We start from the raw sequence: 16898 nt of genomic DNA on the forward strand, positions 1-16898 counted from the left end.
TGACACTAAAAAAGTTTCCCTTGTCTTTGGGAGAAGAGAATATTTTCTACTGTGAAAATTTTCTATTGCTAATAATAAAAGAGTTAGTATTCACTGATTAACTACAACATGCTTAGTGCATTCATAAATAACAGATAGGTATTTTATGGATGAGGAAATTAATCCTTAGATGGGCATGCAATATTCCCAAAGGTGATTTGAAAGACCTTTTTTATCTTTTAATATTGAGGTCTGCATATTTTTTCTGTAAAGGGTCATACAGTAAATATTTTAGGCTTTATGTGGCATAAAGTCTCTGTCTAAACTACTCAACTGTATTGGTGTAGCATCAAAAGCAGCCTTAGACCAAGTAAATGAAAAGGCATTGCTGTACTTAAAAAAAAAAGTGTGCGCGCGTGTGTGTGTGTGTGTGTGTGTGTGTATCAGTCATGGGGCTGGATTTGGTCCACAAGCCTTAGTTTGGCAACCTCTGCTCTAAAGCCATGCTACTTCTCATTTGAGAATAGGAAAATACAAACAAGGCAAGAAATGGCCTTCATGTGGCCATACTTACTCCATTGGCTTTGCTGAGTGCCTGGAAATAGATGCTGTAGCTTTTCAGAGGGGAAAGAGGAGGGTTCCAGTATCCATTGTATGTCTTGTTGTCACCCACTGTAAATGGCTGGGTAACAGGCAGGTTGGCAGGCTTCAATTCAGCAGCAAAGTAGTGTAGAGAATCAAGGCTGGAGGCATTCCTATAGCTCACAGGCACCGAAAAGCACTCAATGATATCAGCTGCCCTCCGTGATTTTTGAAGTCGCTCCTCCTTGACAACCAGCTGATAAACACTGAACAGGAAAGAGAAGCAGATGAGCAATGATCTGGAGGGATGCACTTGTTATTTATTATCATTTCTGTCTACAACTGAACCTCCCTCCTGAGTTTTAGAATTATAAACCCACTGCTGTGTAGAAATAGATCTCCATTTAGATGTCCCAAGGCCAGCTCACACTGGATATATCCAAAATGTAACTTGGTCCCAACCCCTACAAACCTGCCTCTTCCTCCTTCTACCTTTCTTTCCTTAGTGAAGGGTAGCATTGGCCATCAAGTGACCAGATATTGAGTCTGGGGCTCATTTTCAATTCCTACCTCCTTAGATCTCACTCTGCCCCTATAAAAAAAAAAAGCCCAGTTGACATCAGCAATCTGCATCTACCCCACCTCTTTTTCTTCCTTCATGATAATGCTTAGGTTGGGCACTTCCCTACCTCTTCCTGGATTCAACTGGTCTCTTTACCTCTAACTTACCTGATAAACTAGTCAACTCATTGATCTTCCTAAACATATAAACACAGTCTCTCTTCATACTCTTTCATTAGCTGTTATCCTAATGATATAATCTGAACTCCTCATCCTGGCACTGGGGACACTTGTGCCTGGCTTCCAGTCTGTCTTTCGGAAACTCTTAGTTTGGACCCCTCATTCCAGTGGATCCAGACAAACATCCTTGGGATTTCACTCCATCAGTTCATGCTTCCTCCACATGCAATGTCTTCTATCCACTTCTGTCTGGGGAAGACTTTCCCTAAAGGCTGAGTCTATCTTTCATATCCTCAATGAAGCCTGTCTAGACCCTCTCACTCTGAATGAGTTTCCCCCCACCTTAGTTCCCCTACAACTCACTAATGGATATCTTCTTGGGATTGTAAGAATATGAGCACAGGACTGTTTCTCTGGTTAGACTGTTACCTTTTTGGACAGTGGGAGTTGTGGCTTAGTTATTTCTGCATCATTTATCCCAACCCCACATTGCCCACTAGGTTGCCTGATACCCATAAAGTCATCACTGAATGCTTGTTCAAGTAAACCAAATTAAATTGAGTTAAAATTGAAAGTAGGCATGAAACTAAATATGACTGGATACAGAATCCCTAATCAAAATAAACAGTGAATACTCTGAGCTCCTGTCTAGTGATTGTGTACCATTCCCTTCAACTTGGAAGGAAGTAAGAAGGTACCAGTCTGTGAAGAGAGATGACTGAGCCTTGAACACCAGCTGTAGGCCAAATATGTAGGCTCCTTTTATAAAAGTTATCCTAAACGTTGGTGGATCTGGATGGCATTTTATTATCTCTTTGAATGTCCACAGTTTGTATCTCTCTGTAAATACTTTTCTTTTAGAAGATCTTTCTTGCAGAGCTCTCTGGACTCATGACCTAAGACAAAAGATCAATTAATTGCCCAAAGAGTGCCCCCAGGAAATTTTTGTGAATTAAAGGTGACTTCAGCAGTCACCCAAACCAATCTTCTAAAGATGGCATAGTGAGATAGCATATGTTTATGAAAATGGAGCATGGTGAGTGCTACCATCCTTTAATCAAGCCGTCCATCTAAATACACTTGGTTAAGAAACATAACTTGGACAAAGACAGAGGCAGAGGACTATTTCACTAAAATAAAAGGGTATAGAGGGACTAACCCAAGGAAACATGATACAATATGGCAGGGCTTCTCCTGAATCTCCTTGAGCATGAGGATCGTCAACAATGCAGATGGAAAAAAAATACACCATGTGAATGTTTGCCACACTTGGAAGAGAGTGATACCTTGAGTGGAGGAGAGCAATAGCTCAGTGAGCATGTGTACTCTCTGATGGGCACAACTGGATGAGAACTCAGCAGCCCAGAGTGCAGGTGAGTGTCATGTGAGTGGATACGGCCACTTCTCTGGGAGGGCAGACTACATCTGAGTGTGAATAATGTCCAAATGAGCACCTGTAGGACCTGGGTGTCTAAAAACCGAGAGCACACATATACTCTTTGAATGAGTGTGACATTCAGATGAATGTGGGTGGACACCTAAATGTGTATGACACGTGAGTGCGTCTAACATCCCAAAGTATATGTGTGTGTGACATCTATATGTGTTCATAAAACTGAAGTCTGTGGTGCCTGGGTGGCTCAGTCAGTTAAGCCTCCGAATCTTGATTTCAGCTCAGGTCATGATCTCTCAGTTTGTGAGTTCGAGCCCCACATCTGCACTGACAGTGAAGAGTCTGCTTGGGATTCTCTGTCTCCTTCTCTCTCTGACCCTCTCTTGCTTGTGCTCCCCTCTCTCAAAATAGATAGATAAATAAATAAATAACACTAAAAGTATGTATTAAAAAAATTGAAGCCAATAAATGCCTAAATTAAATCATGACTTCAGGGCACATTCCCTCCTCAACTCTGGGGTCCTTCTCAACAGTATAACCACTATGTTTATCAAGACAGCTAAGCTCAAAACAGTCTCTGAAAGACATCACCAAGACCCAAGACCCAAACCTAGAGGAGGGGTGTCTATAACAGTTTTCAGGACCTCCATTGCTTTACATATAACAGCAGTCTCAAGTAAAACTCTGAATCTTGCCAGAGTGCTCAGGACTGCTTGTTGAGGGTCTGACTCATGCAACTCTAATCTATGAGGAAAAGGGCAAAAGGCAATGAAGAGTGAAGGAGCAACAGTCTCTTGGGTCCATGTGTGGAGGCTTGCAGTAGGATCTAAAAGACTGAACTGGGCTTGGAGGCACTCAGCCTATCCAGCCTGCATGCCCTCCTGACTGGGTTGGGAGGCACTAACAGGCCCCACCTCTAGGAATGGGGTTTGCAAAGACCTGTGAGTCCCTGCTTTCCTCTGATGTCCAATCTATCCCTTACTATTCTTGGGTTAATCCTGTCCACATGAGAAGACCTCTGTCCTTGTTTCTAAGTTGAAAACTCTTGTGCCACCCCTGAGTCCTTTTGTTACCCTCTCCCTCTAAATTGAGAATCCAAAGCCTTGGAACTTCATTGGGGCCGGATCCCACTCCCGGACTCGCTTTCTGTTGTACTTGGCCCTACTATGATGGGATGGATCACGCAGAGCCGCCAGGCTGGCCTGAGTACTGCACATGACTGGCATGAGATTCTGTGGTCATGGACAGCTAAGCAGTGGGTCTTCACTGGGCTCTGACGCGTGAATGCTGCCAAAGGCTACAGAGGGAGGCAAGGCATGTCTCCAGGGGCCAGCCCAGGATCCCGCCATCAATCTCACTACTGAGGACTCACTTGTCAATTCAACCAAACTCAGCAGCCAGATTATAGGTGAAGACACTGAGGCTGACAGGCTGAGTGCCCTGTGTCAAACTGTGGCAAAAGCAAAAAGCTAGACTTTCATTCACAGTTCAGTATCCTTTTCTTTCTCCATCTCCCTTCTTTTTCCATAAGCCAACAACACGTGACAAAGGACCTTCAGAGTAGTTTTTACTTGGCAGACTGAACTCCTTAGCTCTATCGGCTTCTTCTGAAATCATAAAGCCTGGCAAAGGATATCTGGGGAGGGGCGGGGTGGTGGTGGTTAAACCGTGTTGTCAACATACAGTTCACATACAATTGGGATTAATGTGCCTGAGTGCAGCCAGCAACACCCTCAGGCCTACTGTGCCTGCAGCTTCTCCATTCAGAGGCAAATGTGCAACCATGGCCAGGAAGCCATAAACCATTTGGTAGTAAAAATCTTTTTTCCAGGGGACCCAGCCCCTCTTAAAGATCAGGGGACTCTGGTTAAGGAGGGGAATGGCACATGTAAGCTGTGTGAGTGTCCTTTCCTTGATACGCACACTTTAGGAAGCAGGGGTGGGGTGGGGGGACAAGACAGTTTCTTTTTGTTTCTTGGGATAACTTCATTCTTATTGTCCTTCTCTTAGGAACATAATTATCTAAGCTCTTTATGGCTTGTTGGTAATGATAAAATTATACCTAAATGAGAAGAACTCCTCCAAAGTCGTATCTCTAGTGCAAAAGAAGTGATTAAAACATATTCCGGAGCATTTGTAAACAGAAAGGATTTTTTTTTAGTAGAAAAATCCTGATAGTATTAGAGAAGAATAACAAGATGCTCACCTCACCACATACAGCATTTACCCCCACATTTCCCCATCCTGTGACATCCCCTCTATTTCTTCCAGTGAGAAGATGGACATTTGAGGTCCCAAAACCTTAGTTCATAGAGGACAAGTGCTTCAGAAACCTTGAAGAGTAAGAGGTGTGGGAATTCCTCTGCAGGTATTAGAGGAGGACCCTGCCACCGGGGCCTCATGGCCCCTCTGATTCTTGAGTTGACAGTCTGGGTGATAACTCATGCTCCTCTATGAAGGACCAGGGGCCTATCAGAGTCATCCATCAATCACTAACACATCCTATGGCCCCCTTGTTATATCTGGGGAAGAGATCTCCAGCAAGGTGCTATTACCCATTCAGAATACTTAAGTCAGGTGACAGACAGACAGGATGCTGTAGTTCACAGGTGAAGACTGCCCAGAATCAGAAAAGGGGACATTTAACACCCATGTTCTCCCATAAATAGGCTTCATAAATTTATATGATCAGTTCATACTGACACTGCCAATTCAAATCCATTAACACAAGACTCTTCCTCACCTTCCCCATCGTGAATTTGTTTCCTACAGTGAAAACCCTGGTTTTTAATATCACTATTTTTTACTCGTTTACTCTCTCACACAATACACACAAAAGCATTTCAGAATTAACTCATCAACACCAAAACCAGCCTCAAGACTTAAAAAGTAAAATTCAAGGTTTCTCTACTGCCCTGTTCCAGCTCCTTCCCGAACAATTCAGTCTTAAAGCCATTAGGCAGGGCAGAGCAAGGCAGGCAACCTTATGCGATGGGGAAAGCCGTGGTGGCCCTGTGTGGGGAGCAGAAACCACTTAGTGTCCCTGAGGCCATTCAGGTGATCTACAAGATCAAAAATATTTCAGAATACCATTAAGATACTATTTGCCTTTTGCACTTTTGGTGTCTCACAAGTGTACTGTGGAGTTCTTTTTTTTTTTATGTTTTAAAATACATTTTTTTAATACATGAAATTTATTGTCAAATTGGTTTCCATACAATACCCAGTGCTCATCCCAACAGGTGCCCTCTTCAATACCCATCACCCACCCTCCCCTCCCTCCCACCCCCATCAGCCCTCAGTTTGTTCTCAGTTTTTTTTTAAATTTTTTTTCAACGTTTTTATTTATTTTTGGGACAGAGAGAGACAGAGCATGAACGGGGGAGGGGCAGAGAGAGAGGGAGACACAGAATCGGAAACAGGCTCCAGGCTCCGAGCCATCAGCCCAGAGCCTGACGCGGGGCTCGAACTCACGGACCGTGAGATCGTGACCTGGCTGAAGTCAGACGCTTAACCGACTGCGCCACCCAGGCGCCCCTGTTCTCAGTTTTTAAGAGTCTCTTATGCTTTGGTTCTCTCCCACTCTAACCTCTTTTTTTTTTTTCCTTCCCCTTCCCCATGGGTTCCTGTCAAGTTTCTCAGGATCCACATAAGAGTGAACACATATGGTATCTGTCTTTCTCTCTATGGCTTATTTCACTTAGCATAACACTCTCCAGTTCCATCCTACTGTGGACTTCTTAAAAAGCCACAGGACTTCAAAAACCCATGAAGTTGGTAGTGTAGGTATCTCTTCGAGGTACTTATTTCATTTCCTTTGGATATATAACCAAAAGTGAGAATGCTGGATCATAGGTTAGCTGTATTTTTAATTTTTTTTTTGAGAAACCTTCATACTGTTTTCCATAATGGCAGCATCAGTTTACATTTCTACCAACAGTGTACAAAATCCTCGTTTATTCACATCCTTGCCAACACAGTATCTTTTGTGTTTCTGATAACAGTTGCTTTAATAGGTATGAAGTGATATCTCATTGTGGTTTTGATTTGCATTTCCCTGATGACTAGTGATGCTGAATACCTTTTCAGGTACCTGTTGGCCAAATGAATACCTTTTTTGGGAAACTGTCTATCCATGTCCTTTTTCCACTCTTAATTAGATTATTTCATTTTATTTTATTTTTTTTGCTGGTGAGTTGTAGGATTTCCCTATGTATTTTGAATATTAGTCCCTTATCAGGTATGTGTTTTACAAATGTTATTTCCCATTTTGCAGTCTGCCTTTTCATTTTGTTGATTGCTTCTTTTGCAGTGAAAAGCTTTTTAGTTTGGGATGGAACTACTTGTTTATTTTTGCTTTTGTTGCTTGTGTTTTTGATGTCATTTCCATCAAATCATTGCCAACACCAAATTCAAGAAACTTTTCCCATTTTCGTGTAGGAGTTTATGTTTCAGGTCTTACATTAAGTCTTTAATCCATTTCAAGTTAATTTTTGTGAGTGATGCAAGACAGGGGTCCAGCTTCACTCACTTACATGTGAATAGTCAGTTTTCCCAATACCATTTATTAAAAAGATGATCTTTTCCCCATTGAGTATCCTTGGCTTCCTTGTCAAAGATTAGTTTGAAATATATGCATATACATATATATCCATATACGCATGGACTTATTTCTGAGCTCTCAATTCTGTTCCATTGGTCAATGTGTCTGTTTTTGTATCACTGCCATACTGTTTTGATTACTATAACTTTGTAATATAGTTTTAAAACAGGACGTGTGATGTTTCCAACTTTGTTCTTCTTTTTCAGTATTTCTTTGGCTATTTGAAACCTTTTGTGGTTCCATGTAAATTTTAGAATTGTTTTTTTCTATTTCTGTAAAAATGCCATTGGAATCTTGGTAAGGATTACAATGAATCTAGATGGCTTTGGGTAGTATGGACATTTTAACAATATTCATTCTTCTGATCCATAAACACAGGATATCTTTGTATTTATTTGCATCTTCTTCAGTTTTTTTCATTAGTACCTTACAGTTTTCAGTGTACTGGTCTTTCATCTCGTTATTTAAATGTATTCCTAAGTATTTTATTCTTTTGACACTATCGTAAATGGGGATGTATTCTTTATTTCTCAGATAATTGTTAGTGTACAGAAATGCAACAATTTTTATATGTTGTTTTTTGTAGCTTTATCAAATTATCCTTTAACTTTTATTATAAAGTTATTATATTGCATAATATATATATAAAGTTATTGTTATGTTATATCAGTCATATATTACATACGATATTACACCTTATGTATGAGATCATGTCTTCTGCAAACAGATAATTTTGCTTCTTCCTTTCCAATTTGGATACCTTTTATTTCTTTTTATTGTCTGACTGCTCTGCCTAGAACTTCCAGTACTATGTTGAATGGGAGGTGTGAGAGTGGGCACCTTTGTTTTATTCCTGATTTTAGAAGAAAACCTTTTAATTTTTCACCACTGAATATGCTAGCTGTGGGCTTGTCATATTATTATGTTGAGGTATGTTCCTTCTATAGCCGGTTCACTGACATTTTTTAAAATCATGAATGGTTACTGCATTTTGTCCAGTGCTTTTTCTGTATCTACTGAGATAAGCATATGATTTTCCCCATTCCTTCTATTAATGTGATGGATGCATCACATTTATTGATTTGTGTATGTTGAAGCATCCTTGCACCCCAGAAATGAATTCTACCTGACCAACCATAATCCTTTTAATGAATTCAGTCAGCTAATATTTTGTTGAGACTGTCACTGATTTTTCAGGTGAGGGCAGATAACAGTCATCTCAGAGTCAGAAGTATGCTGCTGAAGATCAGGGGTTCCCAACTCTGGCTGTACATTTTAATTGTCCAGCAGACTTTAAAAAAAAATGCTATTCCTTGGCCCGACCCTGGACCAACCAAATCAGAATCTCTAGGGGTAATCTTTAGGGGGTCTCCAGATGATCCTAATGTGCGACTATGAAACCACAAACCTAGGTGATTCTAATATTTATACCTTTGTCCTAGCAGGGACATCCCCCTCAAACATTCTTACTTTGTTTAAAATCATTACTTTGGGGGCACCTGAGTGGCTCAGTTGGTTAAGCATCCAACTTCAGCTCAGGTCATGATCTCACGGTTTGTGAGTTCGAACCCACGTCAAGCTCTGTGCTGACAGCTCAGAGCCTGGAGCCTGCTTCTGCTTCTGTGTCTCCTTCTCTCTCTGCCCCTTCCCCACTTATGCTCTGTCTCTATCAAAAATAAGTACATGTAGAAAAAAAATTTTTTTAATAAAAAAATACATAAAAACAAAATCATTACTTTGGGTCATTCCAATCTACCTCAGCATTCCTTCATAATTATCAGTTTTTTTGAGTCACTGTCAATTACATCTGTTGATTTATTTCTTTTATAGCTTTCATCACAAGCAAAATAGTTCTTGTCTGATTATTCTGCCTGCTCCCTAATAGTCCGTGAACTTCATGAGGTCTGAGACCTCTTGCCTGGTTTGTTGTCTGAGATCTTATTGCCTGGTTTGCTGCTGCACCCCCAGCTTCTAATATCCTGCTAAACACATAACAGCTGTTCACTAAGTACTTATTAAATAAACGAAATTGGCAAAATTTAGAAAATGAATTTTAGATGCATGTTCATGTCAGTTCTTACTACATGCTTCAATGCTATCCTAGATGCTGTTCCATCTCCCCAAGATGCCTTTTTCCTTTTTCTGCATCTTGAGGATTCTTCATCCAATCTAGACCTGTATCAGATGTTACTCTTTCTGAAGAGACTTCTCTCTCTTGCAATCCAGAGCTAGTTTCTCCTTCCTCTGTTCCCATAGCTCTCTGTCCGTATTTCTACCATAGCTCCCATTGCAATGATTACCTCACCCAATAGAAAATATTTAATGAGCACTTACTACCTACTAGACATCATGCTTATGCCCATTCAACACATTATTTAATTTGACCTTCATAATAACTCTTAAGAGACAGATACTATTACCTTATTGTGACAGAATAAGAGAAATAGAGCACAGAGAGGCTCAGAAACTTAAAGCCACACTGCTATTTGAACACTGAGGTTAATATTTGAATGCAGACAGTCTGACTCCTGAGCCCTTAGTCTTATCCATAAGGCTAAACATCTTTTTAGCACACCCTAAGTTGAACCATCATCTATAATTTACCCCACCAAATAATGTACTTCTTAAAAAAATTTGATCTTAAAGCTAACTCAATTGTTTTAAACATAGTTTTAATATTATATACAAAAGTCTCCCCAGTAGCAAATATCTTTATTCCAGGAGGTCTAGTGACTTAGGAAACTTGTCAACTAAGAAGCTCTTAGTATTGGCACAATGAAAATAGTTAAAGGCATAAGGTCTTAACTCAAACATACTAATACTTACATGGTCTGCTAATACCTTTTCTTCCAAAGGACATTTGACTGAGTGGTCTATAGGAACATGTAGGTGTTGGGTGTTCATGGCCCTGACAATAATCTACAGGAACACTGTAAATGCACTCCTCACTGAGGTTAACTTTGTTCTCTCTTATGCATTCTCTGTACTTCCTTAGGTTAATGCAATTTCATTAAATAACTAAAGAAGGTGCTTAGTTTCTCTATTTTCCTAGATTACCAGAGGGCCTTCTGATGGTCAGAATGACTATGGGTCATGACTATGGCTAAGTAAAGCCCTTAGTCATCAAAAAAAGTTTATCATTAGTAAATAAAACAAGGGCTGTATAATACACCTTTAGTGGATTTCTAATAGCTTTGATTAAAGTATTAGCATTTATAAACCTGGTTTCTAGTGCAATACACATCCGTGTGACCTTGGGCAAGTAATTTAATCTCACAAGAGAGAACAGTTATTACATTTCTTAGTCATTCTTTCTGGTTCTGTGTCCACCAGCCAGCCTCTGTGTGCTCTGTTGCTAATGAGGGCACTGCGGACCTCTTCAGAGTTGTTCTGAAACTATTGGCACTTCCTCTCATGGTAAAGAGGGCTAGAAAATTTAAGTCCTGCTCTTCCCCAACCTTCACCTATATTTGGCCTTAGACTAGCATTTCCAGTGACTGTCTTGAACAGTAGTGAAAAAATCCTGTTCCTTTGCCTCAAGGGGCACTTATTCAAGGTGAAATTCACTTGCCAGAGCCCCCCACAGAACACACCCATGTTTGGCTTCTTAACCTTCTCTTTCCAGCTTCCCCTTCTCTTGAACTAGTTTTTACTGGAAGCATCCCCTCAATAAATCACTTGCCTCCAAATCCTTGGCCTATGAGTCGGTTTCTGAGAGAACCCAACCTAAAATAACCTCTATATGCCTCAACTTCCTCACATTTAAAATTGCGGTGCGGGCCTTCTTGAAATCGTGTTGTGAGGAGCTCAGCACAAAGAGCTCTCTCCAAAGAGCAATGAATAAACTGAACAATACTGTCCACACTAATGATTTCAGGAGTGGGTGGAGAAAACTCACAACTGCGAACATGTATATGCAACATCTATAATAGAAAAGAAAAAAAAGTCTCAAATTAATAATCTACGTTTCCATTTTAAGGCAGTAGAATAATGAAAGCAAATTAAACTCCAAACAGAAAGAAGAATAAAGATTAAAGTACAAATCAATGTGACAGACAACATAAAAGTAAGAGTGAAAAATCAATGAAACAAAAGTTGATTTTTTGAAAAGATCAACACAATTGGCAACTATATCTCCACTGGCCAAAAGGCAAAGAGATAACATAAATTACCAAAATCAAGAATGAAAAAGGAAACACCACTACGGACTCTACAGAAAATTTAAAAATTATAAATTAAAAATTATAAATTTAAAAATTAAAAAAACCTTTATGCCAAAAAAACTTAGACAGTTTAGATGAAATGGGAAAATTCCTACAAATACATAATTTATCAAAACTGAGTCATGAAAAAAAAGATTTCAATGTACTCATAAGAAGTAATTGAATTAGTAATTAAAATTCTTCCCTCAAAAAAGTCCAGCCCATACAGCTTCACTGGTGAAGTCTACCAAATATTTAAGGAATGAATAATTCTGATTTTTCATAAACTTGCCCAGAAAATAGCAGAGGAGGTAATGCACCCTGACTCATTCTATGAAACCCTGATATCAAAACCAGAGAAATACATTATAATAAAATAAAACTAGAGCCTAAGCATTCATGAATATAGGCCCCAAAATATTTAACCAAATAATAGCCAACTAAATCTACCAACATATAAAAAAGATGATACATCATAACTGATTTATCCCAGGAATGCAAGGTTAATTTACTATCCAAAAATCAATTAATGCAATCTAGCATCTATTGAGAATAAATGGAAGAAATCACATGATAATTCCAACAGATTCAGAAAAAAAAGTGACAAAGTCAAATGCATATTTATGATAAAAAGTACTGATAAGCTAGAAATAGAGAGAAGCTTTCTAAATTTGATAAGGTCATCTATGAAACATGTTAAAGTTAACACTCAAGAGTAAAAGACAATGCTTTCCCCCTAAAAGCAGGAACAAGACAAAGATGTCTACTCATCACTGTACTATAGAGTCTAGGCAGTGAAATAAAACATTGTGCTAGAGATTCTAGCCAGTGAGCCTAGTTAATTAATTAAAGGCATTGGAGGGAAAGGAGTGAAACCTTTCATTTGCAGATCACATGATCCTACACAAAGAAAATCGTAAGAAATACACATAGACACAGAAACTGACACAGACACACACAGATACCCAACTATAATAAACAATTTCAACAAGATCACAGGACACAAAACTAATACATAAAAATCAACTGTATATTTATCATTAGTAAAAGACAATCTAAAAGCGAAATTTAGAGAAAATTCCATTCACAATAGTAACAAAAATAATACTTAGTTATAAATAAGTCTGAACAAAAGAAGTGAAATACTTGTACATTAAATAGTACAAAACATCGATGAAAAAATTGAAGACCTAAATAAATGCAGAGACATAGTCACGTGCATGTATTGGAACAGTCAATACTGTTAATATGGCAATTCTATGCAATCTCTATCAGAATCCCAGGAGACTTTCTACAAAAATTAATAAGCAGATACTAAAATATATACGGAAATGCAAATTCCATAATAGAACAATTTTACAAAATAAGAATAAAGGAGGATTGAAAGTTCCTGATTACACAATATGAAAATCAACACAGTGTGGTGCTGGCATAGGATAGACTTACAGATCGAGGGAGGAGAAATGAGGGTACAGAAATAACCCCCCACATTTGTGATCAATTGATTCTTGAGAATCCAAGAAAATGTGATGGTCAAAGAATAATCTTTTCAGCAAGTGATGCTAGGCCACCTGAATAGTCACATGCAAAAATACAAATTTAAATTCATACTATATACAAGAACTAACAGAAAATAGATCATAGTCCTAACTGTTAGAGCTAAAAGTATAGAACTTCTAGGAAAAAACACAGGAGAAGATCTTCATGATGTTGGATTAGGCAAAGAGTGTAAAATACAACATCAAAAATATCCATTAATGGGGGAAAAATTATACACACACATGTGTAATATATAATACATATAATGACATCCAGCTCATATACATTAAATTTATATATGTTGAATATATACTATGTAATATATAGTATATATATTATATATATTCATATTGGACTTCAGAAGACACTATTAAGCAAATGACAAGACAAGCTACATGTTGAGAGAAAATATTTGAAAAATCATATGTATGGTAAGACTCTCTGCAACATACATAAGGACCCATTACAACTTAATAACAAGAGGACAAACAACTCAATTAAAAATTGGCAAAATATTTGACTAGACATTTCACTAAAGATGAAATATAAGTGCCTAATAAGCTCATGAAAAGATGGTCAAGCTCATTAGTCATTAGGCAAATGTGAATTAAAACCAGAATGAGAAACTACCCACCCACCAACCCACCCACCCACAAGAATGCCTATCACTAAACAGACAACAGCAAGTGTTGCCACAGGCATGAGAAAACTGGAACTGGCATACACTGCTGTTGGAAAGGTTAAAAAAAAATGGGGCAGCTACTTTGGAAAACAGTTTGGAAGTTCCTTAAAAAGGTAAATATAGGGGTGCCTGGGTGGCTCAGTCAGTTGAGCGTTCAACTCGATTTTGGCTAAGGTCATGATTTCATGGATCATGAAATTGAGCCTTAAAGTGGCTCCATGCTGACAGCATGAGGCCTGCTTGGGATTCTCTCTCTCACCCCCTCCGACACTCGTGCGCACCTATGTGTGTTCTCTCTGTCAAAATAAATAAAATTTTAAAAAAGGTAAATGTAAAACTACTATTCACCTAGCCAAAAAAATGAAAACATGTGTATACAAAAACTTGTATACAAATGCTAATAGCAGTATTATTCATAATTGGCAAAATATTAAAACAATCTAAATGTCTATCAACTGGTGAACAAATAAACAATATGTGGTATATCCATATAATAAAATATAATTCAGCAATAAAATAAACAAATGACTGATATGTTCTACAATAGGCATTAAACTCAAAAACACTGTATTAAATGAGAGAAGCCAGATGGAAAAGACTATTCATTGTATGATTCCATTCATCTGAAATGTCAAGAAAAGGCAAATTTATAGAGATAGAAATCAGATTAGTGATTGCCTGGGATTGGAGGTGGGAACAAGAATCAACTCCACTTGGGCACAGGGTATTTTATGGTGTGATGAAATGTTCTAAAATGGGATTGTGGTGATGGTTGAACAACCCTATAAATTTACTGAAAATCATTGAATTGTACACTTAAAACGGGTGGATTTTATGGTATGTAAATTATACCTCAATAAAGCTGTTAAAGAAACGAGGGAAATGGACTGAATAATCTTGGATGTTCTTCCTCCTCTCAAAAGTCTGTGCTTTAGCATTCAACTATGCACACATTTTAATACAAAAATGCTATGATAAACCTTTGGCATTATTGTACAAGTCGGGCTAAGAAACAAATGCGAGCTTTATAATCCCCGATAGAATCTAGCTTTGCAATTACATTCCCCACATTAAAGGTCACTCAGAACTAAGAAGCTGAAATTTACAATGATATGTCTTAGTTAGCCAACCTTTAATCCAAGGCTCTGGGAATTCCTGGTTTCCTTCTTCCCCTCACTGTTTGCCTTGCACAATAGCCCTTAGAGAAGGCAAGAAAATGGGATGAGGTAGACATTCACAGTTTGGCATGTGCACGTGTTATCTTCGCGTGGCTTCTGACTAGCTGTGTGACCTACTGCCCCCTCTGTCTTCCATGTACTTATTCATTTATTCATCCGATATTAATCAAGTGACTACAGTGCAGCAGGTGCAAATTTGAAAATAACATGCTCCCTGGTTGATGGGGACCCGAGATGCGGAGACAGATATTAACTGTTCAGCATAATTCAGGGAGGTAAGGGCACAACGAGGAGCTCCAACAGGGAAGGATTCTGAGGAGAGAGGCACATGCAGGATAGTGTGGGGACCAAATGAGATAATGTGTCTAGAGAGTGCTTTCCATAGAGTAGAGTGCTCTATACAAGTTGGCTGGAGCCAACACAATTGCTGCATGCATCATTATTACAGTGTTATCAATTAGACAACAAAAATTTGCCTTGTTTTCCATTTGGACCCTTCTGTGATTGAACTGCATTTTGTAAATTTAGCGAAAGTGGATGCTGAGTAGAAATTTAGAGATATAAATATGTTGTGTAAAGGGGCCATAACAATTCAACTGAAGGGTTCCAATTAAGTTTTACTTATCAGATGAAAGCAAAAGAAACCTTATAAGGAAAAACCAGACAACCATCAGATGATGGCTAGGGCCATACCCTCTTCTCCAACATACCCTCTTCTCCAACATTTCAAAGAAGCATAACTAGCTTTCACAGAGCATGCACTTACTTCTGTTGAGATAGATTTTAAATCAAAATGCAGAAGATCTGGCGATGGCCCTTACATCCTTTCTCTTAGTCATGGGTCCTCTCTTGTTCATAATACCATACATAAGAACTACCATGGTTCTAATTTTAATAAATATCCAGAATCTGACCACTTCTAGGACCTCTACAGCTACCACCTTGGCCAAACCCCCACGATGTTTTGATTGGATTAGTACAATAGCCTCTCAGCTGATCTCCCACCTTTCACTCTTGCTCCCTACAATCTATTCACACAACAGTGGCCAGAGTGACCCTTTAAAAACATGACTCAGGTTATGACACTCCTGTACTAAAAGCCTTCCTACTTAAAGGCAACAACTTTGCAACGTCTACAAGGCCCTCTCATACAAACTCTCGGATGTCATCTCTTCTAATGCTTCTCTAGTTACGTGGCCTTTTGGCTGCTCCTTGAAAACCCTAAGCATGCTCCTATCTCAAGGCCTTTGCATTTGATACTTTCTATGCCTGGAATGCTTTTCCCTCAGATATACGCAACCCTTGGAAGACTTGCTTCTTCATCTCTGCCAGTGAAGTCTTACCTGGCCACTTTATTTAAAATACAACCGCTCAGGGGCACCTGGGTGGCTCAGTCAGTTGAGCATCTGACTTCGACTCAGGTCATGATCTCACAGTCTGAGTTCGAGCCCCACGTCAGGCTCTGTGCTGACAGCTCAGAGCCTGGAGCCTGCTTCGGATTCTGTGTCTCCCTCTCTTGCTGCCCCTCCCCCGCTCATGCTCTGTCTCTCTCAGTCTCTCAAAAATAAATAAACATTAAAAAATAAATAAAAAATAAAATACAACCCCAATCCTAACAAACCCTGTTACATTCTTCTGCCTAAAATTTTTTCTTCATGTCATTTATCATCATCATGCACACCGTGTGTATCTGTGCATGCATGCTTGTGCATGCACACCCATGCACCTGAAAGGTGAAGTCATTTTAAGGGAGGACTATAAGCAGTGAAAATGTCAACCTTCTTTCCAGGAAAAAGCAACTGGATAGATACGAGGCCAGTTAGCTGGTATTTGGATAGATGACCTTGATTTGGTAACCTTTTCTAAAGCAGCACTGAACTAAAACGCAAGGTAGGGGTTTCAGTGCTGGCTTTACCACTCCCCCCGCTCTGACGTGCTGAGTAAGTCACTTTGCCTCTAGAACTTGCATCTAAAATGGGATAAGTCTGGCCAATGCAGC

The 16898-nt window shown here is 39.1% G+C and overlaps 1 protein-coding gene across 16 annotated transcripts in view; it reads right to left on the bottom strand.

Moving 5' to 3' along the window:
- PTPRT (protein tyrosine phosphatase receptor type T) overlaps positions 1-16898 on the bottom strand; it is a 1080869-nt gene that overhangs the window by 248750 nt on the left and 815221 nt on the right. For all 16 annotated transcript variants that reach the window (XM_086702238.1, XM_086702233.1, XM_086702237.1 and 13 more), the window contains exon 12: positions 554-827. In XM_086702238.1, coding sequence (XP_086558364.1) covers positions 554-827 — 274 coding nt within the window. The remainder of the gene's footprint in view (positions 1-553; positions 828-16898) is intronic.

The sequence above is a fragment of the Puma concolor genome, chromosome A3, assembly GCF_028749965.1.
Source record: "Puma concolor isolate L17-30 chromosome A3, mPumCon1.1.hap2, whole genome shotgun sequence".
NCBI lineage: Eukaryota > Metazoa > Chordata > Mammalia > Carnivora > Felidae > Puma > Puma concolor.